The sequence below is a fragment of the Athene noctua genome, chromosome 1 (assembly GCF_965140245.1).
Source record: "Athene noctua chromosome 1, bAthNoc1.hap1.1, whole genome shotgun sequence".
Taxonomy (NCBI): domain Eukaryota; kingdom Metazoa; phylum Chordata; class Aves; order Strigiformes; family Strigidae; genus Athene; species Athene noctua.
In genome coordinates, this window is record NC_134037.1 from 109,131,701 (window position 1) to 109,155,792 (window position 24,092).

General features: G+C 38.4%; 1 protein-coding gene across 5 annotated transcripts in view; it reads right to left on the reverse strand.

Annotated features, from left to right (window-relative positions):
* Window positions 1-6,955: 6,955 nt before the first annotated feature.
* Window positions 6,956-24,092, reverse strand: part of ENAH (ENAH actin regulator) — a 99,112-nt gene continuing 81,975 nt past the window's right edge. For 3 of the 5 annotated variants that reach the window (XM_074897305.1, XM_074897302.1, XM_074897304.1), the window contains 8 exons: window positions 23,745-23,881; window positions 23,281-23,335; window positions 22,926-22,974; window positions 21,202-21,268; window positions 18,645-18,707; window positions 14,271-14,349; window positions 11,173-11,230; window positions 6,956-9,997 (listed from right to left, as the gene is read on the reverse strand). In XM_074897305.1, the coding sequence (XP_074753406.1) occupies window positions 9,960-9,997; window positions 11,173-11,230; window positions 14,271-14,349; window positions 18,645-18,707; window positions 21,202-21,268; window positions 22,926-22,974; window positions 23,281-23,335; window positions 23,745-23,881 (546 nt within the window). In that variant the 3' untranslated portion in view covers window positions 6,956-9,959. The remainder of the gene's footprint in view (window positions 9,998-11,172; window positions 11,231-14,270; window positions 14,350-18,644; window positions 18,708-21,201; window positions 21,269-22,925; window positions 22,975-23,280; window positions 23,336-23,744; window positions 23,882-24,092) is intronic. The other 2 variants (XM_074897306.1, XM_074897303.1) reach the window with 1 other exon arrangement.

Below are 24,092 nucleotides of genomic sequence, written 5' to 3' on the forward strand. Positions count from 1 at the left end.
CTATTTGATGAATATACATGAGAAAAAATATAAAAGTTCACAAAGGAATGAAAGCATTTTTCACATGTAGTATTTAATTACACATATGGAGGCTTAAGGTTTTTGCAGGGAGGTTATGTTTTGCTTCATAAGGTGGTTATTTGCATAAACCCAGGCCTGATCACAAAGAGGTTGGAAGGTATTCTCATCTCCTGGCAGTCCAGGCTGATCAAATGTCAGACCAGCTAGCAGAAACAAAGTAGGTAAAATAAAAAAAAAAAGCCTAGGGAACGTCTTGTTCCTGCCTCAAAACCCAGCTCAGGCTGTGTGTGTAGGAGAGGACAATCTTGGTCAACAGGTAAGTGAGAGGCTGCTGAGGGAGAAAATTTTGGGAAGCCTGGAGGAAAAACATGAATCTGTATCTGTGTGTCTACCTTTAAAAATTAATGTAAGCCTAAAAAGACTATGGCTAAACAGTCATCCCCCCCCCCCCCCCCTTTTCTGAAGTTATTTTAAGACTAAGAACACCTGAAGGAAGTTCTTCAGGTTTTGAAGGGAATGGTTCAATTAACAGTTCAGCAATACTTCAACTGCACTGTAAGATATCCCCTAGACTGAAAGTACAATGACTATGAAGCAAGTTTATTTTTATTTTCCTCATTGTTCTACGCACTGAGCATCTAAATCCTTTTGTTAAAAGCAAGCCATCACAGGACAGAGACTTTTCTGATTTCTGCCCTCTCTCTAGCATTTCAATTACCTTTCTACATTAAAAAAAAATCCATATTTCATCACTAGAAAAAAAACAACACATCTTGCATTCTTGCCAAATTATCAGAATTTATTTCAAAAAGGAAACTAATATTGTGCTGTATCAAAATAGCACCTCTTCTAACCCAGAAAGCATGGACATGAGAAGGAAAAAGAAAGGTTAATCTGTTACCACCAAACTTGTAATACAAGCACTTCCCCTCCCTCCCTTTTCCAATCCAACATATTTTCAAAAGCAAAAACTGAAATTAATGGGAACCTGAAATCTATATGCAGTTCACAGAATATAAAAGGACCATTTTAAAGCCACTATTTGCAATACAGAATCTCAACCCAGCTGTGATGCATTTTTGCAGCACTGCACTGAAGTTTTCCTCTGGGAGCATTAGCTTTGGCAATGACATCTAAAAAAAAAAAAAAGATACTCTCACAACTCTGTAATTGGAGCGTTTTCATTTTTATTCCTTTTAAAGCCATTTCTGAATTATTAGTGAGGAACTTATCCATAAAAAGCTGATTTCCTTACCTCTAGCAAATTTAGTATTACTGAAACTCAGTAGCAGAGTTCAAAAATCCCCCTATGCTGCATCACTCCAACCCCAGCTCCAAACTGCACCAGCTGACGATGCTATCCAGCTCCTTACTCAAACAGGAGACATTACTTGTCAATAATTGCTATTTATTTATTCTGAATCTGTATCTCAGTTATTTAGCAAATCAATTTTAGTTTAAAAATACTGCCAAATGCCTTTTATTTAATCACAGCATACTACAGTTGCTACAGTGTAGTTGTATTACAGAATGTGAAGTTGTTATGACATTGATGACACACAACACCGTACGTTCTGGAACATATAGACTGGAAGAAAGCAATTAAAAATAGTTTGAGCCATTCTGTTGTACCCTTCACAGTATTAGGATTCCCAACCTACAGTAAAAAAAGCCATTTCCTGTAATTCAAGTTATATTTTATTGCTTACATATTTTTCATAGATGCATTAAAAAAAGCTGGGCAGTGTTTACTAGATCGTATAAACACAAGACAATTACATTTGATGGCTGGAAACATTTCAGACTAAAAAGACCAAACTAATACAATGCTTATTGACTTCAGAGAAGCTGCGAAAACTCAGGGCTTGAAGATGTGCAACATTTTTTTTCATGATAGCTGAGAGCATATAGAGAAACACTCATGATTTGAGTCCAGTTAAACAAAGCATGAAACCTATTGCCTTTAAAATAACGTACAAATATATAATGACTTATTTGCTTTAAAGGTTGCAGGCTGAATGACTGACACTTAAAAGCATTTGTTTTTTTCCCCAGAAGACCAATGACTTCATAGCAATGAAATTGTCCTTCAGCAGATACGTAAAATGTAACAAACAATTTATTATGTAGTGAAAAATCCAAGACTTCACTGCTGGTGCAGCGGCTGTGCTCGAGGCTTCAGACGGGCTGTGCTGGATCTGTCTGCACAACGTTCAGACCTCAAGCTGTAACCCTGCGAGGCTCTGCACTTAGGGAGCAGTGTTTCAGGCCTGGACACCTCTCCCTTTATATCAGTCAGATATATAAAAAGATTATTTTGGTATAGATTTCACCTTATGTTTCTATGCCATTAAGAAAAAAATAAAAGCATGCAAGTGAAAAGCAATACACCAAGAAAATGCAGTATTTTATGAAGTGTTCATTCCCTTCTCCTTGATTATTAATGATTATTAACACTGTTGTCTCTGTTTTTCCTCAAACACAATGCTTGGGAATACATGAAACCCAAATGCTCCAACCAACATTCATTATTTTGACCATGCTAAACATGCCACCATCTTCAAAGTCTTTTGCAACTCCAGTCATACATTTTCAAGGAAGGAATTTTTATTTTTGGCTGCTGGAAATCCTCTCTGAGTCCTTTCATTTGCCTACCACTGCTGTGGACTTGTGATTTTCTACCTACTTTTCCTAAAGGTGCACCGCATCATTCCCATCCCTAAGCTCATCTCTGGAGATCTCTACCTTCAGGTGACTTTGAGATGCACTCCCATTACACCACATCAAAGTGCTCACATGAGGATTTTTCTTTCCAATCACCCTGTGCCACTAACTGCAAGTGGTAACTGATCCCAGCCGTTCAGCAGAACCCAAGCAAAACTGTTCACTCCCGAATGAGAGCACAGAGCATCTCGCTGACTCAATGATAAATTATTATAGCAAGTAGCAGCTCACCAAGTATTACACAAGTGAAACAAGAGATGGAGACACATTTGAGAAGTAACACAGATTGAGTAAAGAACTGAAAACTCATGTTTTCAGTTACAACTAGTAAATTGCAGAACCTGCATATTTTCAGCTTGCAAGTTATTGTTTTGTAGAAGTCTTTGAAGAGTGAGATTTTTTTTAAAAAGTATTATTTAAAGAGTACTTGAAAGCTGTCACTAATATGCAGCCTGTGTGTTCCCCTTTGTGTGGTTTGAGATCTGTGTGGGAAAGTGACCTTGTGAAGGCTTGGTATGAATTTGTCACCACAACTTCACAAATGTTCGATTGACTCCATAGTATCTAAGAAGAATATTTAAATCTTTGAAGGATTTTTTTTTTCCCCCATCAACTAGAAACCGGATAATCAAAGCAGATTTAGAGGCCTCATCCAGCAACAGTGCCTCCAAAAATGTCTTAACCACACATTGCTGTGTCAAGACTGTTGACCACCATGTTAGAGAGATACTCCAATCTCCAACTTCACTTAGTGTCATTTACTATCCTCTTTAATAACACAGACTTTAGGAAAAAAACCCAACCCAAAACCAAAAGAGAAAAGGCGACAAGCATTGATTTCCTTTCACTGCTGGAATAAGGCGTCCTGGTTATCAAAGCCTGAACCTGCACATCTCCAGCTAACTGCACTCTCCCCTTGGGTACAGAGTATTTATTAGGCAGGGCACCTCCAATGCACCTGAACTTCCAGTGTCTGACAGAACTGAACTCCTGAGCTTCCCCACTGCTTCTGAGTGCGGTGGTCATCTCCTCCTTACATATGCACCATTAAGTCACATAAAAGTGCTAATTTCAGTTTTCTAAGTGACTAACTCCTACTTCAAAAGTCACTTTTGGGAGGTTAAACATGTATACTGGCTCCACAACCGAAGATCCACTCCAACTAAAGACACATAGCATAACAGCAGGATATAAAAAGGTTCTCGACTCCAGTAAATACCTGAATTAAAGATGGCAACGTTTAAGGCCATGTTATATGCACAATACAAAGCTTTGCCCTTTGGGTCAGGCTACGAGGAGCATTGCACTAACACTGATTGTCCAGTTATTCTTGAAGAAAATCTGCTGACAAAACCAGCATGTGTGTCAACAGTCTTTCATGAAAGCCAGTGTCTTTCTAGCATCACAGGCACCCAGCAGGACCAGCCAGTACTCCTCAGGACTGCATTTCTGTAATTGCTCACCCTGAACAAGGGAAAGGATTATTCCACTTACCCTGCGAAGTCCCTTGATGGACCAACTCCATCAGGACTGGACTCCTCCTGGGCCCCTCTCTGCTGTAGCATGCTGTCAGCCTGTGGGACCGAGAGCTGTGGAGAGCTTTTCTCATTAGCAAATCAGATTACTGGGTGGAGATAAGACACATTTTTTGCCAATTTTGTCTCAAATGAGAGCATCATTCACTGGTAAAGGTCTCAGCCTAAGAGCCACAAAGCTCTGTTTCTCATCTACTGCAGCCACAAGGTTTCACAGCAGTGACAGACTGCCCTACACCCACATTCAGGAGGCATTTATGAGTGTGTCAGCATTTGCCCTTTCCTCAGGGCTACATTTCAGCTGCTGGGGCTGGTTCTGCAGCATCACAGGACTTACCAAGCTATGTAAGGTCAAACTGGTTTCACAATACAGTATACTGGCAAAAAAAAATGTCATGCAGCAGATAATTTACCTTCAACACAGATAATTATTTTTTTTTTAAAATGTACTGGGACTACAACAATGGGCAAGCAGCCCCAAGATTGCCCAGAAAGCCACCTCTGCTGACTATCTCAATTTGTGGATTCCATCAGCATCCAGACTGGATTCAAAACCTGTTTGCAAGTTTTAAGGCTTCTTGCAGCCCCGCTCATTTCTAGCTGCTTCCTTCCCTGCAGGTATCAGCCCACGCTGAGCACTTCCATAACTCCCTTTACACTTTCTCTTCTTACACCCACTTCCTTGCTACTGTTTATGTTTTTCTCTGTCTGTGTCAGCAGCTTGCAGATCAACTGCTAGAGGCTCTGCAAAGAAAACCAGGATATAGTTCAGCACACTTACAGCATAGTTAACATAGATAACTTTATTGTCGAGTTGAAAGTTGTTCAGAGAGTAGGTAGAGACTTAAGTGGCTCCAGCTGGCTGGTGATAAAAAAGTTACACTTAAGATGGTAAACATAGGATGATGATTGGAGATCACTTTCAACCCTACTGTGCTTGAGCAGTTGCAGAAGAGACCTGTAGTCGCAAAGAGAGGTGAAAATGTCACACCAGTAACAGGTCTAAAATAGGTTGGGAAGGGAAGAGAAGGTAGTCCATGTAACTGAACAAAAATGATGGCAAAATTAAGCATCTCCACAGAGAAAACCGTCAGCTTACAGCTGACAGCTGCAACAGCCAGAGCAGCAGTACAGTTAAATTGCAGTAGTTGCTCCACATATCTGCCATTAAACAGTTTATCAGTGTAGGACACTGGATAAAGAATACTTAAAGATTCAGGACACCAAGCTCCATAAAATAAACATTAGAAAATGCATTTATATAACGACTGAAAATTCAACAAGGATCCATTTATTAAACAGAGGTAATTTTACAAAGCCCCTTGACTTTCAGCATCACTGTGATGACCAACTACCTGAAGAATCCCCGTGCAATGAATGAAGGTGCCGGTTACCAGGTAACATGCAGACACTAGTGCTGTGACTTTAAGGTTTTGCTGGGCTTTCCCAACTTTAGCCTGTGCTTGAGGTACTTTGCGCTGGCCCCAGATGCACTGAAATCACCGACTCCTTCCCTTTTCACCTGCTTTCCATCAACCCCACCTCACCCCACAATAGCCTACACAGTCATGAAAATTTACAGTCCCCCTAAGAATTGTTAGCCTTGGGCACAAAGCCAGTTTGGGAAACTTTTTCCTTGCTCCCCATCAGCACAGTCTCATTCACCTACCAAAAAGAGAAGGAATCTTCTCATGATTTTGCAAGCTTTGTATGACTATTTGTATGATTAGTCTTAAGAGACATGCTGGCAAGTAGTATTTAGCACTGGAACTGAGCCCAATTAAACACTTTTGGAAGAGTCTATGTAAAGGGCTGATAATAATAAGTTTCATTAACCACAGACCACCTTCCTACTTTTGTAATACACTACTTTAGAAGTAGATACCGTAGATCTCTTTACACCAATGGACAGATTTTGTAACACTGTTCAGAAATTTAAATCAGAAATGTTTATACTTGTTGCCTAAACACTACCCCAATACTGGCAGACCATTTTAGAATCCAGTGATAATTTTATTTTAAAAACTCCTTTAATAATTCATTAAGGTTGGTGCCAAAATTGGCACTGGGTCCAATGGTTTGCCAAAGCAGGATTATTCTAGTTTCTCTCTGAACAAAAACCAACAAACCATAAAAGCAGGTAAGTACAACTTTCAGGATGCTAAGTCAAGGACATCTAAACAGCTATTCTCAATATTCTGCTGTAAAACAGACTGAGCAAAACTGTACTTAGTATACGGAAAGCCATATTAATCTTTCATGGTAGGTTTTCTTTATCATCAGTATGGAAAATAAGTCATGAACATAAAAGCAGCAAGAGAAAGTCAGACTAAACTGCAATTATTTCCCTCCCCCCCATCTTTCCCTTTCCCTTCCTTTCAAGTTCTTCATGGATATAGAGACCAAAGCGTACGCTCTGTGAGAATGTAAATTAAACCATACATTTTAAATGGATCTTACATACAGCAGTTACCGTTCATGAATGTTACACAATCCCTGCAATTACATTCTTTGTGAGGTAAGTCTTCACTTTTCTCTGATGAATCTTCTGATGGAGAAACAGAAAGGGGGGTGAAGTCAAGGACTAAGGAATGATCACAGTCATTAAGAATTTGGGGAATTTGAATACTAAACCTCAGAGAGTCTTCTATAAAGTTCCAGAAATAAATGGTGGCAACGTTTATATATTGCAATTTTATTTCATTCGCTCAAACAAAACGTTAGCATGTAAGAAATTTAAAATGACACAATATGATAAAAATAGCAGAGAATGAACTGAGAAACTAAAAAGAAGGTAAACCTAAATGCATGAAAAGTCAACATTCATTAGTGATCATCTTCAGTCTTTGATTGACACTTGATGCTCGATAACTTTTTAAAACAATGAACTGGAAATCATTATGACTATCTGAAGAGATTTCAGCACCAGCACTAAGATTTTTACATTCAGTTGGTTTGCAGTTGACTTGGTAGCCACTTGTCTATAGTGCAGGTTTATCACAGGTCAGATCACAGTGTTGAGGAAAGCAACGCCTTCCTGGCATTAGAAAGGATCCCTTAAACTGCCCTCAGCTTAAGACATCCATTGTACAAAAGCACAGAACCACCACAATATGGTTTTTAAAGAACTTAGTTACCAGTAAGCAAAATAATCTTAGCTTCTGCAGTTCATTTTCAATACTGAAATCTCTGGAAACAATGCAACTGTCAGAAGGACAGGAAATGTCTACAGTAATCTTTAATTCAATCCGATTTTCTGGAAAGAACCAATTCGGTAGTTTGGGATACAGAAAGTATGTATGTAGAAGCAGCACAAAAGACAACATCTGTTCCTTTTTCTTTTAAACAGAAATCATGTTAATTGTAGACCAAGGCACAAAACGTTTAGTGCATAAGCCAGTTCCTTGCACAATCTAGTAGTTCAGCCTTTAATTTTGGACCACTTCTACCCATCCATGCTATTCCACTATGCTACTCCTGAACTCTCCTAGAAACAAATCAAACATGATTTCTGACAAGGGTAAACGTCCTTAATGCTCAAAAAGTGTGTAAAACAAAAAAAAGTTACATCAACAAAGATGAAAATGCCTCCTCTTGTTTTGAGAAAAACAGTACTTGACAAGCTTACTACGGATTTTTTTTTTTAATGCCTTCAATAAATGCATGCAGAAAAATGTTTTTGTTTTGCTGTTCTTTTTTCATTAAAAAAATTAATTAATAAATGGAGTTAGGCAATATTTTCACTGTAATCTTCTCTTAGAATTTGAGCCTATAGAAACAGGAAATATTTGAATTGAAGAAAAATTTCCCATTGAAGTCTTTCCAAAGCTGTAAGTGCTGTTTTGCTTCGGTGTTCAGCACTTCGGACAGTATGTTATTGAAAGCATTTGTCCTACAAATGGAGCTGCATACACTTTTAAACTGAAACATTAATCTTTCCAAAAGGTGTAAGTAAACTTTTCTCCCAGATCAGCACAGATCCCAAAACAAACATGGCACTGTTACGGCTCAGAAAAAATTGACAGTGCAAAGGAAAAGGGAAGATTTTGAGGCACATTCTTTGTCCAAAGCACTACAGATCCAATTCACAGAATTTCTATTCCACTGAACTGTACCACATTAAAAAGAAATTTAAAAAATTAAAATTTTACAAGCAAAAAATCAGAAAACCCTGAGAAACAGAAAGGTATTATCTCCCCCTAAAAACAATTCTCAAATTGTTGACTGAAACCAACGACATACCATTGCTGTTTTTCAGGGTTGGGTTGTGTGGACCTGTGGGGTTTTTTGTTGGTTTTGAGTTTTTTGGAAGGAGAGTGGCAGATAAATTAGGAGGAGAAGGGGACGTTTACTGTGACCTGATGCTCTGTTGTTTTAAGTTAACTAACTGCTGTTCTGTTTCATTAATCAGAAAAGGAGTCTCAGAAAAGAGTGAAGCAGAGGGTCATGATAAAAAGTAAAGGACAACGCACTTACACAGGGGCATCCCAGTACTTCAGATGCCTACATGTTTGTTCTCTCACCGAGAAATGAGTTAGGTTCACGTGGGAGTTTCAGAACCATTATGGAAGTATTACTGAATTTCAAATAGAAAACTGAAAAAAGATACAAAAGGATTAAGTACCTGGTTCCATTAACATGGTTACTGATAAAAGTCACGTTTTCCTCATTATTACACATGCATGTAAGATGAAGAAAAAGTGTAGAAAGTAATAAAAATGTGTCACCTTCCCCCTCCCTCATCCCACATCTTTCTGGGCATAAATTAAGCCTTACAAATGAAAAGGCTACTCTGTGACATGCAATTTTTCTTTTAATTAAAAAGCTGGCTGTGTTGTGTTACATTACAAAAATGTCCACATGCATAAATCTAAAAAAAGCCCCCAAATCTACTGTAAATCTACAACATACTAATGATTTACATTTGACTGCTGATTCGCATTATGTAGAAGTCTTAGATTTGGTAAAGCATCGTAACAATGTAGGAAGGCATCTACATCTTTAAATTCTGGACTGTATTTGCTTTTTTAAATTTTCCTATAAAATTGCATGAAGGCTAACTAGAGAGGCTTCCTATCATAAAATTCCAAAATCCTGATATGTCATCTCTGTCAAGGTCATTCACTTACAAATATTGCCCTTTAAAAGCACACATTTCTAAATTGTTCCATGTTTTGTGAACTGAACTTCTACACATCTGATCTTTTAAATTATTCATGGAAATATCAGATATGATAGGAAGACAAACCTGAGATACATTTGAAGTACAACAGTATAACTTGCTAACTCCTTCATTAATAAAGAAAACCTCTCTGAAAAGCCTTCCCAAGCTTTTCCCTGTTTTTTGTCTTAACAAGAAATTCTGAAACATGTGCAATTTTATCTTGACATGAGTAGACTTCAAAGCACTGTGATCTTGTCTGACAGGTGTAGGAATTTCTGCATAATCATTACAGTAACTTTAAGAGTCTTTTCCACCCTGCTGTAAAGGTCAGAAAAAAGCTGCAAACTAGGAGGGGAATAGCATATCACCAGAGTGATGTGTCTGAAGCTTTTCAGAATAGGTTGGTTTTCCCTCCTTCCAAGTGTCTGTCTGTCTCCATTTTCTTCTAACAGCTCACAAAACGTAGTCAGTTTTATACCAAGTTAAAGAGTCACATCGGCTTAGTACTAGTCTTTCTATGCAGTATTTGACTTGCTGAGTTCCTGCCTGATAGCTAGAAAGAGAGAGAGAGAGAGAGAAGAGTTAACAAATCAAATAGTCAAAGTCAAGGCAGAAAGCCAGAATACACAACTGACCCCTTAAAAAAGGCTCACCCTGCTCCAACAGTCTTATAACATGAATAACCTATACATAAGATAACTTCATGTGGCTTCAGACAAGTGTCATTCTCAACCAGGCAGCACCCTTTTTCCTCCTGTAAAATTTCTGTTAAGATCATATTGCAGTTCTGCATCTCCAGCAAGTATATGACCCTACCTGATGACAATCTCTACCACTGGGATTATCAAGGACCATATGTGAGCTCATTTATTTTTTCTTTTTTTTATTTTCCTCGTCTGAAGAGCAGCCTCAGGGCCCTCCCTTATTTGCACTATATTGTTCTAAAAGGCTACAGTACAAGCACAGTCAAAATATAGGGAAAAACACTGCATTCTCTGTAGCCCCAAACCAGTCCACTCTTTCTATGACATCAGTTAACGACATTTGATATTTTACCAGTAGTACTAGCTGTTTAACATGATCCCCCCCCCCCCCCCCCCCTTTTTTTTTTTGGGAGGGGGGGGACGGGGGGGACTGTATTTTATTTTGGTACTTTCCACAAAGCAAAACAAAATGTGCACCAAGGTAGTAAATCACTGACAGAGTTTTATTTAATTCTTGACTGGTGGACCTTTAAGATTATGCTTTCTCAATGATTTCCCTTAACTACAGAAGACTACTTAGGAAAATATCTTCTGTTAAAATAAAAATTAAATTTGTGATAATTATTTTTGTAACTCTTATATTACAGACCAAAGAGAAGACTGAAAGCACAATCCTCATCTGAATATTACAAGTTCTGAAATATGCACCTCAGAAACTCTGGATTATTTAAAAATAACACACCTACCACCATACAATACTAAGGACACCTGCAAATCACTCAAATACAGATTATTCCTCCAACCACTTTTAAAGGACACTACTTGGTGTCAACGTTCTATTAAAACAAAACACACCGGAGAGAAAACATAGAAGGACATCCATCAGAACAGGTCTGGCACAAATCAAAGTATGCCACCAGATGTATCATTCTCAGGCTAGAATCACATTATATTTACATTGTTGTGCACCTGTAGCTACCTGTATCTAAGAGTGAACAGCAACAGAAAACAGATTGATACCTACCATCAATGAGTTCTTCCTTTAATTTCGTTAACTCCTTCCTCATTTCATCTAAAATGTCCTATGGTGTGAGAACATAAATAGATTAGTTTTGTCACCTGTAATTTTCTGCGGAGAGAACTCTGAAATTCTCCCAACCTTTAATCAGTTTAACTCTTCTGAAATGCATAAGCCACCCTTTAGCTTCCAGGTTAATTCCCCAAACCTAAAAGAGTCTTACTGCAGGTACAACAAAACAGAAACCTTCCACAGAAGTCCCACAAGTTGATTCCTGTAGAACTTGAGAGCAGAAGCGACATACTGAAGTTAAAATATTGCACTAATGTAATCTCTCTCTCAAAAAAAAAGAGAACTTGCAATCCCTTTAAAATAAGAAAGCTCTGCTACAGATGAAATGTGAGGTCGAATGCAAAAAAAATATCTAAAAACTGTAAGCCAAGGGAATATTCAAAGAAAAAAAAAGGGAGATCAAGTTGTAAAGGTATTCCCAGTTGCCAAGTGGAATGTGAAGGAATGAAGGTGACCAAGTAAAGTGCCATCCCCCAGATTGCTGTTTTCTCCATTCTTTAATCCAAGTGATGTTAACTGGTAATTTGATGACAATGTTTTTACAGAGTGGGGGGTAGTGTCTGTTTGTGCAGTGGAGATTGTTATCTCTTGGCCAAATCTTCCATTAGCAGGAAACTCATGCAGAAAATTTCAGCTGTTTGTTTTTTTCCAGCTTTGGGGTTAGCATGCTGCTGACAACTGAGTGTGCAATTACTCTAGTGTACTCTAGACTTGTGAAATTCTTTATGAGCTCTTGGTGGAAGACACATGCGTGGATAACCTTCCCTGCCTGAAATCATTCCTGGAGTAGGAGCACATGCCAAAGCTGCAAAGATAGATCTCCCAATTTGCCAAGTCTTAGACAAGACTCTTAGACAAATGGCAAGAAGCCTTGGAGCAGGAGCATGGCCACCAGTTGCTGCGAAAGGCAGTGGCAAGTAAGAGTTTGCAACGTGTCCAGTAGAAGAGAGATGGTTTTGCCTCCAGAGAAAAGAATTTTAACAGAGGCAGTAACAGTCAGCGTGCTGGAACCTTGGGACAGCTGTGCTTTATGGGATGACAGGATCCCCATTCTCTGTGCCTTCAACTTGAAAGAACCACAGAGAAGAAGAAAAAGCACTCCAGAAAAAGAACACAGAAGAAAAAGAAAGCAGCCATACTACTATCAACAGCATTTCATGGAAGTTGTAAGCAAGAGTTCTTGAGATTACAAAACAGGAGTACCCCTTGAACTAGATATTAGAACAACCCACACACACGCCAGAACCATCACTCAAGCCAGAACATGACCTAGATCCAACCACTGCTCCAGAACACATTCTAGAACTCGTCACCATGACAAGAGCTGATCTAGAGCTGATTGATGAGCTGGAACTTGCTTTAGAACAAACCACCAAGCTGGAACCCTGGCTCCAGAACCTCCCTCCCCACTTGGGGACCACCCTGTTGATCCAAATGCCACTTGAGGAAGAATCTTCACCTACAACTCCATAATTCACATCCCTCTAAAAAAACCCCACTGTCTCCAACACCACAACCATGGCTCTACAAACAACCAGTCCCTGGACCCACTAAGTCAAGAACCCACTTGCTGTACAGCCAACCACAGCACTACAGACTCCTGAATGTAGAGCCCCCTGGCAACAGTAAGCATATCACTCCCCTTTTCAAAAACAGGGATACAATTTCAGCAGAACCTTGCCCGGAAAAGAGGCAGATCACACCCATAATATGCTTCTTGATCATAGTGTCTGCCAGAAAAGTAGCTAGCACCCTCTCAACATGCTCCCCAACAAAAGGAGCTTCCACCAGAGCAGCATGGACAAATTTTTTTTGCCAAAAAACTGCACTAAGACCTCAAACATGACTGCCCATACCACACAACTCAGATTGGCATTGAGAAAGCACAATACTGCTTTTGCCCAAGCATCACTCGGCAAGCCACCAGCATACCAGATACCCCCACCGTGCCACTCCTCTTCCAGACTGACACCTGTGCTGAAATGCTGCTCACTCATGGGAATCAGGCTTCCCTGATGCACGTTGGCTTCGCAGCTCCCAAAGACCCTGAAGATTACTAGATGCACCATAAGCACAACAGGGCAAAAATACACAGTAGCATTCTCGCACAGGGACAGCTCCAAACACCTTACACACATCTGCTTCGGTCAGCATCAGTGCAATGCCTAAGGCAACAACTGCTCTCAAAAGGACATCTGTACTGAAAGCACCTACCAGTGGCAGAAAAGATAATCATCTTAGGACCTCCTCAGCAACCAGGGACTTCTCAGGAGTCAGGGCAATACAAATACCTTATACTCGCTCCTCTGGGGGCTCCTGTTCTTAGGAATGTGGAATGTCTGCTCAGTCTACAGATCACTCATAATCTTAACTGGTAGTTCCTGTCTTCATAAAAGTCACAAGAGATCCCTTTCCGAGCCTCTGGTTGCACGAGTTTGTTTGGCAAGTGTACTTGACAAAGGCCTATAACTATTACCAAATAATTTCCAAGACATCCCGTAACACCTTTTCCTCATCTAACAGCAGGTGACTACTGCCTTCTTCCCACAAGACTCTCCTCTACTCCTAGCTAGGATAGCTACACAAAAGGTGGTATCACTGGATGCACTTTCACTGTCAAACTCATGACCACAGATGCTCACATCTGATATTAAAATATGGTGATACTTGCTCTGCTAGAACTGCTCTGAGGGCTTGTTGTTTGTTTGCAAGTTTGTTTAGGTAGAGAGAAGGAAAGCTTTTCCAAGCAAACCAGTTTCCCAGCTCCATCCATAGTATCAACAGAATCTTGTGTGCTGTTTAATGTAAAAGCAGAAACGAGCATCTATGAGAAAGTAATGGGTGTGTGTATGCCACTGTCCTACAGTGAGAGCTCCTAAGAATACTGAAAGATATCTGGGGAAAAATAATGACTAATAATTACGAAATCATTATTTAAGTTTGGACCTAGTTAAAAAAAGAGTTAAAAACTGGTACTGGATAGCTACAAGTCCTTATACCCAAGTTTTCTATTCAAAGCATTATATACGTACCTGCTTCAATCTGTCATAATCTAGACCTTCTGACTGTACCCCATTGGCACTGGGTTGCCCCGTTGGTGTGGATTTTGGTCTGCAGTACAAAAACATATCCATGAATTACTGGCCACTCATTATTACAGGATACATAGGAATTCCCCATCAAACTTGCTAACATTCATCTATCAAAAACATATTAAAAGAATCAGAATGAAAAAAAGAAAAAAATGTTGGGAGTGGGAGGGTGGGAAAATCAGGCAGACCCAAAATACCACACAGAACAGAAAGCAACAACCAAGAACATTTTCCACATACTGGAAATATTAATTACCATAAGAGTTATTAGTTCAAAACAAGAACTTTTCAAATAGCAGACATTTCACTGTCAGTGGTTTCTGATTTTTTTACAATGGGCATAAAAAGCTGAACGCCTTCAAATGTCAAATACTTTCCCTTCTCCCTTTTCAACTACTTATTTCAAAAGATGCCATCTCAAAGAAACACTCCCAACTAATTGATGACTACATGTTGATGCTGTAACTGTATGAATGCTGCGGAATCACCCTGGCAGATTTTCAACATTTGACAGGACATGGCTGAGCAACCTTATCTAACTTCTTTGCAACCTAAATTATTCTTTCAGTTGCTTTCTAATGCTACTGAAAGCAAATACTGTAACAACAGCAAGATTTAGAGGATAATACTCGAGAGGAAATTCTAGTGTTTTGGTTTATGTCATGTTCAATGTTTGCTTACGTAACAGTCTCTTAAGACATCAAAACCCAGGATCATCTTGCATTTTTAACACACATTCCAGAAGAAGCTGGTTTTCTACCTTCTCACTTCTCTTTTCTGATCCCCTCTGTTTATACAATGTGTAACTCAGACTCATATACTTGCTATGTTTCCACAGGGCCTTGCACTCCTACAGCTATGAGCAAAGACAGAACCTAGATGCTAACAGCAGGAATACAGAAACAGTTCTCCAAAGCACGGATGGATGGGTGGTGTGGGACTAAGAGGGAGGAAGGTTCTGCTGTCCTTAATTACTTTTTACATCTTGGCTAACATTCTCTCTCCATTACTCAATAAAATGTTATACCAAAAAGAAGCTGTTGATAAAATTGCTGACAGTTCATGTCAAGAGGTTTCCCCAATGTTTAGAATTATCACAGTAGGTGAATGTTAAGGAAGGGCAGAGTATTAGTAGACTAAACTGAATCCTATTTCATTGTCCTTGTATGTGGCATCACTGAACAAAAAAGCCTGTCCTAAACTGTGTCCCACTTCAAAATTCTTACATAGGAGGAATTGATTAAACACTGCATTTTTCTGTATTCATTATCTGAAGGTGCAGCTTTATTTATTTATTACAATGGAAGGTTGCCAGGAACAAAAATAAGACAAACCAGCAGGAAAGGCACATTTCTTCACTTTATCTTTTCTCAAATACACAGAATAAAACTATCTTCTTTCAGAATAAAACAGAATGTGTGAGGGACACAAGCAGTAAATCCATTGCTTTAGTTTTTTCCATTGATTTATGTATTTTTAATTTAGCTAACGCAAAAAAAGCTGTGTTCTCACTCGGAAGAAAAAGAATAGTGAACTTTTTTTTTCCTTTGTTTTCAAAAAATCACCACCTTCAGCTTTATGCATCTTCCCTTACAGGACAGCAGTTCATCCATGAAGAAACTGTCTGATTACACTGTCTCTGGTTCAGTACAAGCTGAATGAACCTAATACTGGATTGTCTTGACTTTTATAGCCTCACAGGACTATTGTCTTATTTGCTAACTATAGGAAAACACTCAAAATGTGACCCCCCCGACAGAAAATGGTACATGCACCTAAAACGTCTTTTTGATACTACTGAAACCTTCTCTGGTTTCTGGTTTGTGTTCTCCAGCAGATACTTTTACCTCTTGTAGGTTCCTGGTGTGAAAAATGTTAAGAAACAACATGGGACACAGGAGTTGCCTATTTTTCCTCCCCCAACCTGTAATAGGGCATGTTTGTGACATTGAAGACCCTAGCGCTTAAAAAAAAACAAAAAAAAAACAAAAAAAAAAAACAGTGAAAAACCTTCATACACATTCCATGCTACCAAGTAATTCTGGTGGCAGGACCCTAAGTTGGTACACATGAGCCCATACATCTTTTCAAAAGGCAATAAACAAACTCTGGTATAGGTGGTAGAAACCTCTTGACATTTTTTTTTAAATGCTTCATGATTATTTCTGTGCACTGACAAGTGAGTTATGTCAAGCCTAGTCGCACCCATTTAGGAAAAAACTGCCCTCAGTTAACCACGTAAAACAGAGTCAGCAGAAGGGAATGTGTAACTGTCCCTTTGCTGCTGGACTTTGCCTCAAAGCAGAGAGGTGCAGGAACATCCTGTGGTGTTACACCAGCTGGGTTCTTCACTCGGGATCACAATACTCAATTGCAACTGCTGTTTAGACATAAGTTTACAGCTCTTTAAATATAAGTTCCAAGAGAGAAATTGCTAACATTACTGCTTGAAACACACCAAAATGAAATACGTGATTGACTAAGACAGAAGACAAAATATTCAGTAACTTGATAAGGGAAGAAGCTGGAAAATAGAATTCATCTTGCAATCACCAGAAAACCTACAGTGTGCGCTAATGCTATGAAGACAAACCACAGTTTAGGATCTTTTACATAACTCTTTAGATATCAACATTATTTAGTTCATTATGAAAGAATTCCTTGCTCAAAAACATTCATCGAGATGAAATCTTTTGCAATTGCTGCTTCATCATGTATCTGAAATTTAAAGTGTTACTTGCAGTTTATACCTCAAACTGTGAACACTGACTTGCTCCAAGCAGAATAGCATGAGTTTTTCAGATTCTCCATATATAGTTTCTGATCATTTCCATTGACTATCACTTTGTTCCCATACACTATGGCATTACAGCATTTACCCAACATGAGTGAAAAAGGAATCAGTGTCTTCTCAAATGCAATTCCTGGCAAGTGATAACAGGCACCTACTACTTGCCTTAATGGAAGAACATGAACATGAATATACTTTAATATTTTAGTAAAATTACTTATTACTTTAATATTTCAATGATATTACTTTGAAGAGCAGCAGACAGCTTCAAGTTTCTTTTGTTTCAGATCTTTAGACTAGACAGACAGCTCTACCTGATCATAAACTATATACTCCTGCTGTCAAAAATCTCAACCAGAAAGCCTCTTTATAAACTCTATAAACAATCTTAAGAATGTATTACATTTTTGCTTTTCAGAATGCAAGACATTCTTCATTCAAATATGAAAGACCATAATTTATAAACTGGATAAATTTCTAGTCTCAGGCAAATCTAGCTGAATATCCCCAAAATTATCCTATTTTCCCTTCTTCAGCTTGCTCAGAAGAAACAATAATGGTGAATGCAGTTGCCATTAAGGAAATCATTAACTATTGAAATTTAGTGTATAAAACATCCCAACTGTTCAATCCTAAAATGGCTAAAGAGCTCTCCCGTGTGGTTTTCCATAGCATTGCCTAACAGGACAGAGTGAGGTAACCTTGGTAGTCCCTAAAAAACCTTACATCAAGCATGCAAGAGAAAGATTTTTTTCATGCCAACATGCAGAATACGCCACCCAAGATAAGTACCAAAAAGGCGAACTCTTCACACAAAAGATTAAGTAGTCACCACAATGAGTGCTTTCATGAAAAACAAAGCTGGAATTTGACTCAGTAATTCTGAGGGGGCTTAGTAACACATTTAGCTGTGGAAAGCTCTTAAAACTTGAAGTCTTTCAATGTCAGTATTTTATGACTACCACTACAGAGAGTGAAACACATCCACAGCTTAAAATACATATGTTAATTCTAACTTCTGAATATGTTCCCAACAGAAACATTGATTTATGTTTAACAAGTCTTTTTTTTTTTTTTAATTGATTATTTTCCTTTGCAATGTTTTAAGTCAGGCAAAATCTATTTGTTATCTTTACTTAATCTGCAAAAAGCAGATGTGAAAACTCACGTGAAAAACTAATTGCTATTCCTGTGTATCTAAACTTACTTTTTTGAAAACCTGCTTCTCAAACCCTGCAAATGGTTCACTAAATCTGACATATCCAACAGGAATTTATACCTTTGCAGGTGGCAACTGCCAGAAAACTCGTGTTTAATATGAATTCATAGCTGGTTCTTAAGCCATTTCAATTTGCCTTTGACACCATCTGCTTTTAACCAGTCCAAAAAATGGGCTCAACTAGACAAAATGTGAAGAGGAACCTGGTGGTGTGTGTGGTGATTACCAATCCATGTAGAAAAAGTCCAACCCTGAACTGGTAGAAATGGTTATTACAAAGTCTCAAATGCCAACAGGATGATACCTGTTTAATGAATCATAAAACCTGTTTTCAGAAGCAAGCAGATTTTTCCATGGAGATTCCCGTCTACGAAGGGGAGAAACACTACCTTAACAAGCTATAATAGGTTTTGATTTTGTTCAGTTTTAGCACCTTAAACACCATGGAGTTTCACTAGTTGTGTTCCAAGAGTTCTATTTGAATTTTTCAGGAAATACTAAAAGCACATAGCTTAAGTCTTTTCGAAATCTACTACAAAAAAAAAAAAAAGCAGCTCCTGATTTTAAACAGGACACCATTTATTTTAAAATACTTAGAACATTCATTCTGAGTAACAACTCCTTCATTGTCTACCTGTTTGGAAGCTCTGAAAATGTTGCTTACTTGCCAGTTTCTTAGGTATGCTTTATTTAATCCTGGTAAATGACTCATATCCTCTCAGTATAGGTCAGAAGCAGGTTCTTGAGCCTCACCAGGTGAAAGATATCCCCTTTTGGCAAACATGGTATTAGTGTTTCAAAGCAGCACCCTTTGACTGACTCAAAGAAAGTTAGTTTAACCAAGCTGCTTGCTGAGATAGACTTTGAAACTGCAGAGAATTAAGAAAAATGCATCGATATTCAAGAGGGGCTTCTATTAATACCTCCTCTTTCTCGGTCCGTGAAACATTTCTCATCCTGGCAGGACAAAGTCTCAACCCTGACTAAAAAACTTATACAGCCTTAAAATATATGCTATGGCACCTTCCAGCAGGTTATGACAGCACTGACATTTGATAAACATGGAATTCTTATTTTGGAAGTACTTTTAGAGTATACGCCCAGTGAGGCTCTCATCAAGCTGAATTCTATCAACATTTTCCATTGGATGGATTGAAGACAGAAGCTTGATGAAGAGATCTTCTCAATAAGTCTCAAGAGAAATCTCAAAACTCCTCTGTATTCCTGTACCCATCTAGGTCAGAAAAAAATTTTAAACAGACCTCAATAACCTCCAAATTTCACTAGTTGAAACATCATCAATGAAACAGGATGCATAAAACAGTTTACAAGAAGCTACAGCTGTAGGGACAGATAGAAGGACATCCCAAACTCCCCAAAGAAGTCTAATATGGAGAGTTGCCCTATTTATTAATCCCTCTACGTTCCTTTCTTCAGTTGCTTATCCACAGGGTATCTAGAGCCAAAGGGCCAGGTCAACAATTGTCTGAAATCTAAAATGCTCTTTAGCATTCCTTACAAAAATTATTTCTGTGACAAGTTCCCCCTCGATGCCATGTATTGATATCTCAATCTGCTGGAGAAAAAGAGACCTTGCTTAAAGCAGGTAAGACCTACTGGGGGATGAGGGGGAAGAAGGTAGGGGGAAGTCAAGGCTAAAGGTAAAGCAGTATTTTGTTACACCTGACAGAACAGCACAGAGGACATCGCCACCAATGTCACTTGCTTTTTGACAAAAAACAAAGCAAACAACACAGAATCAAGGGCTGCAGACTTAAGTTTTAGGCCCCTGGATATAGTTATTTCTGAAAGACAGACAAGGATACTGATATAGGCTGAGAGTGTTTAGTTCTTCATTTTAGAACTAAAGACCTCAATGGCAACCTCAACCACAAGTAATGCCACTTAGGGAATAATTGGGTTTTCTTCTCTAATCATCAGATCTTGCACAGCTGTCTCCAACGGGCCAGAATTTTAAGGAGAATTCAAGTAATTTCAAACACAGTACTCAAGTTTAACATGTTCTTTTGTTTTTTCTCAAGAAATTCAGGTAATTTTGTCAGATTATCACAGGTCAGAATCCTTTAACCTCTGTATGCAGAATATAGAGGAATCCTAAAATGAACCACAAGCCACCTTCTTGATGTAAATGACAATTAAATATACATCAAAAAAATTTTTTAAAAAAAGCTAAAGCAGCTGTTTCACTCTTTTGCATTACTGAAATGCCTACCAAAACACCCACTGACTACCAGAATTCCAGCTGACAAATTACCAAAGATTGGTTAATGCACTGAAGGACGTATAATATTTTTACACTTCTTTAGGATGGACTTCCTTGGATTTGTATGAGACAGCTATTGAGAACTGTCACAGAATCAAGTCTTACCAAGATGACTTAAATATCTACATAGGTATTCTATGACTAGCACGGAAATAGAAAGAAAACCTATTCACTTGGTTTACTACTGAATATATGAATCACAGCACTGAATCTGATTTTCCCTTGCAGGAAATTTCAGACTTTAAAATTTAAAGAAATAGAAAGAAATAAACACTGCTGTAGGCAAACATACACCTTAATAATTGAAGTTATAGACCACCAATAATAATTAAGGAATGTTTTGGGGATTTATTTTTTATTTTACTGTAAAAAAATTCACTTACTAGCATTCTCCAAAAGCAACTCTTCATTCCTAATTAAAACTGCCAAAAGCAGTTTCATAACAGTAATTTTAAACGCATATATTTTGCTTTTAATACTATTAAGGTGATTCTTGCTATTTTAGGCCAGTATCTTTAGCAGCACAAGGAACAGCAGCAAACATGAAGGAAAAGACAGCTGACACAAAAAGGAGTACCTGGAGATAACAGGTGACTTGCTTCCATTCACTGTATTTGTTCTTTCCCAAGGCTTTCTTGTTAGTTCTGGAAAACATAGTGAGAAGATTAAAAACTGTCTTTTTCTATTCGTTGTGTAATTTACATGAGGAAATATCGAGTACCTGGCAACTTAAGTCAGCCATTGTTTGGTTGGGGTTTTTTTTTTCTGAACATTGGATTAATTCTTTTATATTAAGCTACCTGCTGTTGTATTCATCTTATTTTTAATCATACTACCATTTATGTTGTGATAGCTTCTTAAATTCTCACTTTTGTTCTAGACATTGTAAAAGCCATTCGATTCTTAATCCAGCTGGGAGAAGGTCTGCCTATACTTTACATAACCGATTGCTTCAGTTGTGAAACATGGAATTCAGTAACCAAATAGTCAGCTTCAAAGACTGTGAGAAGATGTTTTCAAGCTAAAGGAGTTTTCCTTCCATATTTGACCTTTTTAAAAAGTTTGATGAGGCTTCTTATCATGACAACCAATTAAGGGAACCACTTCCTCTGTTTTTGATTTCCCTCTTTTGGGCCTATATTCTAAGAAGTGTTCCAAAAGCAGTCACCTCACCAAGGCTAATATTGTCTCCGTGTTTAACAGAATGAAGCAAACTCCTAAGCTAAGGGGGAAGGAAAAATAAAAAGCATTCAAAAAATACAAATCAGATTTTCAACCCATTAAGTCATTTATTGCCTTGCAGTCTAATTTCTTTAGACTACTGGCTGTATCTCAGTACTAACAGTTTTGCAGTTATTTCCATCCAGATACACTTAGCTCCTAGCTCTCCTTTTTTATCCCACAGCCAGTGGCCACCTGGGTTTTGTTCACCCTGCATCAGTGGTTTTCAAGGCCTGCACAGAAAGTGGATGAATCATCCAGTGAAGTATACACATGGACAAGCAATCAACAGAAAAAGCTAGAACATTCTGAAGACTGGAATATGCATTATCCAGTCATCTTCCTTCTGCTTCCAGAATCTTTTGGGATGACAAACTGCAGGTCATATGGCACATCATCCCCCTTCTGTATGCACATAGTGGGAGGTGGCCAGGGAAGCTAAGGGTACAAGAATGTATTATTAAAGGACAGGAAAAGAAAGTCCTGAGTGTCACTTGAGTCCTTGTAACACAAGCCTTTAGAGTATGAATATATATGCATGCTGACAATACATCTTTGCCAACTACAGAATTGGTGAGATGTAAGCTTTCCTCACTGACTGCAGAAGTGTTGGCTAATAGTTCCAAACACTGCCACAACCATACCTCAGCAGAAGAATCATGGTTAAAGAACTTCTACTCCATGTACTTACGTTGATTTAGAAAAGCCACTTGCATGTGAGGGAATCTTTTTAAAGTGCCTGGAAGCAGCAACTGTTTCTGTCTGACAGTGTTGTACATCTGCCTTGGGGGAAACAAACTACTGTCCCAACTCACGTTCTGCAATGGCTGAGACAACTTTGCCTTTCATGTATCAGGACCATAGGTTTGACACAGGACGACCGAATACCAAGCATAGTGTTCCAGAGGATGTTCTTTGTCATCTTCTGAAACACTGCTGAACCAGGTCCCATTCTACAGCAAAATTCAAGGCTGTAATCATGTGAGAAGAGGCAGGCTCCAAAATTCAGCACAGCCGACTGAGATTTGTCATTAGGTTTCATCATTATAGTCACAGAGTTTACAAAGCTGTGCTACTTACCAGGTGTGCTTGTTGAAGAAACCTTAGAAGTTGAAGACTCTGATTCTTCCTGATTAAAAGGGAGGAGAGAGGGAAAAGGGCCGGAGGAGGAAGAGAGAAAAAAAAACAACTTTGACTCTTGTGAATCTAACAGATCAATCTCAACTGTTTAAATATTTATTTCACTTTTTATATAGATTTAAATGGTTCTGCTCAATTGTATGTAGAAAATGTGCAAGCACTATGCACTCCACAAAATAGTGATTAAGTGTATATATATACAGTAAAGTATAAATAATCTCTTATGTACACCATTAGAATCTTTCTTATAATCTAGTATTGAATAATGTGGAGTAGATAAAATTTCTCAACTCACAGTTTTATCTTCTTTCTGTTCTGGTTCTGTTGATCCCTTTTCAGCAATTCTTCTCCTATAAGCAGAGACAAAAGTTATCAAGATGATCATGGCTTTAAGATGGAAGAATGTTGTTTAGTGTAATTAAAAACATATACATCTTGATAGCTAGATAATTGAAAGTTAGTGTTTAAAAAAGTACTTTCAAAATATTTTCAAGGACAAGGCCCTCCTGCCAAAGCAACTGTGCCACTTTCTCCTCTTGAAGTCTGTATCCCCTCGGCTGCTGCTGCACAAAGACTTACACAGAAGTATTCAATTACACTCAAGTAAAAATGACTATTCATAAAACGTTATCAGCTTCATAAAGCAACAACATGAGCAAGCCGATGTTCGCTTGATCCTCAGCCAGCTGCAAGCAGGCACCCAAAATCCTACCTCTATGATGACTAAGCAGCTGGAACACAGCAGAAACAGCTCCTTACCTCCTGGCCAGCAGGGCACTCATTTCTTCCATCAACCCACTGCCTCCCAAGGGAAGTGGTCCATTTCCACGGCCACTGTCTGTTTTAGATGAAGAAGAGCTTCCTCCTCCTCCACTTGAACTGGAGGAGTCTTCACCCTTCATAACACACAAAATAACAGCAGATGTGCAAATAAAACGATAGCCGACTTAATGAAGGAAGCAAAAGTTCACATACAAGAAAGAAACAACTGCATAAAGAAGGTAATGGGCCGGTAGTACATCCTGTAATACTTCTCAAATAACAAATTAAGCCTACGCTAAAAGTCATTAATCTTGAACAAAAATTACAACAAGTTCAGGAAGGCAG